This window comes from Melampsora larici-populina (assembly GCF_000204055.1).
Source record: "Melampsora larici-populina 98AG31 unplaced genomic scaffold MELLAscaffold_27, whole genome shotgun sequence".
In the NCBI taxonomy this organism is placed as follows: domain Eukaryota; kingdom Fungi; phylum Basidiomycota; class Pucciniomycetes; order Pucciniales; family Melampsoraceae; genus Melampsora; species Melampsora laricis-populina.
Window position 1 is genome coordinate 353395 of NW_006768791.1, and position 3363 is coordinate 356757.

Below are 3363 nucleotides of genomic sequence, written 5' to 3' on the forward strand. Positions count from 1 at the left end.
GCGTGATCAAAGTGTCTCTTGACTGCCGATCTAGCTTCTTCAAGATAGTCGGGGTAGTGAATTTCAAATATCTTGAGACGTAGTTGAGGATTCAGAACAGTGGCCACCAGGATTGTGTTGCAGCGTGATGCCTCGTGTTGATATTGGCGGAGTTTGGGTAGCATGTGACTGATCATGTTGCGTATGGAATTGAATTCGGTCGAGGCCTCGATCGACTCAAGGGAAGTGATAGTACGATGGTACTCTGGTAATAAAATACAACCTGATGGGAAATCACCTTCCATGTGTTTGGTTGACACACGAAAAACCTAAGAAAACAAAAAAAACATCAATGCAAAAATCAACATAGGCGAAATGTAGCTCAACTTACCTCCAATACTTGATTCAAAACCTCAAGGGCATCCCATTCTTCAGGAGAAATGGAGAGGCCCTGATAATACCGAGTCTTACGATCAGAAGTCATAATTGCATCGGCCACCTGAAACGATTGCTGGTCAGTTTTGGAAATTGAATACGAGAAATCAAAAGGTGAGTAGTCTACTCACATCACGGGCTAAGCACAATCGATTGGACACATCCAGATTGATGTTCCAGCGTAATCCCCACCCAGGAATGGGCTGAGGTCCCTGATAGCCAAGCTGGGACGACTTACCTTTGAATTCACCTCGACGTGCACCACTTCGACATAAGAATTTATTGAACTTCTTGGCCTGATTTGGATAAATTGATTGTCAGTAAGCAGATCAAACGATGAGAGGAAAAACAGGAAATCACAAAAAGGGAAAGTAAACATACCTTCTGATACCCAAGAATTACGGAGCACGCTTTGTCATCAATCTCATCATCTGAGTCTACATCATCATCATTTTCAGAAGAACATTTGCGCGCATGAGGAGGTATATCATAGTCATCTTCATCTGAACTATATTGAATATCCTCATCATCGTTATCAGCTGTTTGAACTCGAATGGTTGGAATCGGCATCAACATGTCGGGGTTTGAAGGCTTTGATTTGGATGTCTTGATACCAAGCGTCTTGAGTCCTTCTTTAACCACAAGGCCTAACTTGTGAGCATAACAACGTACATGATTAGCGTCTGAATCCCATAAAACCGGGTCTTCAGCATTTGCAAAAACAGATTCAAGCTCCGCTGCCATCGTCATGTTGTTCGAGCCAGAGTCTGTGGTTTGAGCTAATAAGTAAGAGTACAAAAGGAGAGAACACCATCTCAAGTCAGTATATGATTTTAATCAATAGGAAAGATAAGGGAAACTACTTATCTTCTTGTGGAGATCATGCTTCATAAGGAAGTGTGCGACTGGCTGAGCAAGAAGCACACCGTAATGATTCCATGTCACAAGTTTGAGCGTAAGATGAGTAGTTCGATAGGTCCACTGTTTGTCAATGTAATTAGCTGAAACCCCAATGAAGGCATACTTGCTGCCTTTTGTAGTCCACACATCGTGGAGTAAACAAAAGCGAGCATCGTTATCCTGTTTGTCAAACATCAGATTGAAAAATGTGATCAACAGAACATAAGATCAGATAAATTAGAAAAAGAGGAAACGAGATTAAGATAAAGGAAAGAAAAAGAGGAAACGAGATTAAGATAAAGGAAATGAGATCAAGATAAAGGAAATGAGAAAGTCACCCACCTGAATTTCTTTGATGACTGACAAACTAAGGTCAACATATAGTTCCTTGGACATGGATGCTGCCCACTTGGGAGTTCTCAAGGTAGCCTGTCGATTCGAAAGCTTGAAGGCTGCACGCAGGATCCGATCTTCAAAACGAGCAAATGCAAGCGCATGACGCAGGATCCATATGACCATGACATGGTTGAGGAGATCGAGACTAAAGGTTGCCCGGGATAAGAAAGAGTCTAAAGTACCTAATGTACCTGTTACAACTGGGGCCTGAGCTGCTTGCTGTTGCTTCCAGGTGCGAGGTAGGTCCATCCCTGCCTCGATGGCCAGGTGTTGATTTGGGCAAGCAGGTCGATCTTTGGCGCCGTCACGATGTCCGTATAGATTATAATTGCTGTTCTTGCCACGTACAAACATCCCATCGCAGAACTTGCATTTGAATCCACGGGGGTCGGGCCCGGTCTGAATTGAAATAATGAGGAAGAAACAATAAAAAGTGAGAAATCAATTAGGAAAAAAAGATAAAAGAAAACCAAGACATCAATACCACATACCTCTTTTTTGACATGGACTGGAGGGTGATAGTAATCAAATAGATGACCTACTCGAGCACATTGTGCTCGGCGCACTCCAGAGGATTGGACAACCTCAACATCCGAGCTTTGGACTAAGTCGATGCAGACTGGTACTTTGACATCCTAGGATTTAAATATGAAATAGAGAGTCGAAATAATACATTAACAAATGAAAGAAAGATAAAAAAAGGAAACACTCACCTCAACAGCGAGACGCTTGCGCTTCTTAGCTGGTACAATCGGTCGGACCTTTGACTTGGCTTTGAACATGGCTGGAACTTTACCTCTGGTCGTTCGACGTTTTCCAGAGCTGCTTTGTCCTTTCTTCACTACAACGGACTTCTTTGAAGTAGAAGCCTTGCTTGATCGGGCCTGACGAAGCATTGAGTCGTTGGACTCGCAGCTGGATTGATCAGATTGATTGGATGATGCCTCTTCGGATATCAAGATTGACATAGATTTGTCTGAGTTGGACGAGTTGGCAGGAGAGTGACTGTGAGAGTTGGAAGGGGGAACTAAAGCACGGCGAGAATCCTTAGATTGGAACACAAAACCAGGGGACGGTAAAGGTAAAGTATCGTGACGACAAAGGTTACGGGTAGGGGTAGGAGCAGGTGATTTGTTTGATTCAAGGACTGGAGAACCATCACTGGGGGTGGGGGGACACATGGTTAATGATCGAGTTTTTGAGGTGAGTGTAAGATGATTAATCTAAAGTAATACGAGAATGAGAACACAACTAGTTTGAGCTAGACACCACAAATGAAGAACAAAGCGGATGAAGAAAAGAAACTGACCTGAAGAAGGCCAGGGTATTTATTGACCAGATGAGGGTAGGCTGAAGCTGACCATAAGGTGCGTGATTCTGTCATTCTCGCACCTAGTTCCCACTTTGATTCCATGGTTTCTTGCCCTAGCGAGACGATGACGTGATCTAGAATGAGCGAGTCAAGTGATCTAGAAACATTTTGAGATGGTATGTGTCAAGATGGTATGGGTTTGTTGATTCTTTGGTGTTGATGATACATATGCCCGTCCTCGGAAACATAGACAGAGAGATTGTTGTTGAGTGGTTGTCGAGATACTGAGGGAGGGTGAGGGTATATGGTGATGCTCATACTTACATCGATGGAGAGGAAGG

At 43.4% G+C, this 3363-nt stretch overlaps 1 protein-coding gene across 1 annotated transcript; it reads right to left on the minus strand.

The window, feature by feature from the left end:
• Positions 1-2384: 2384 nt before the first annotated feature.
• Positions 2385-3124, minus strand: MELLADRAFT_108096 (uncharacterized protein; the record flags this gene model as incomplete). The annotated part of the gene is made up of 2 exons (XM_007411898.1): positions 2385-2933; positions 3020-3124. 2 exons carry the CDS (start codon positions 3122-3124, stop codon positions 2385-2387), a joined length of 654 nt encoding a protein of 217 aa, XP_007411960.1.
• Positions 3125-3363: the final 239 nt, after the last annotated feature.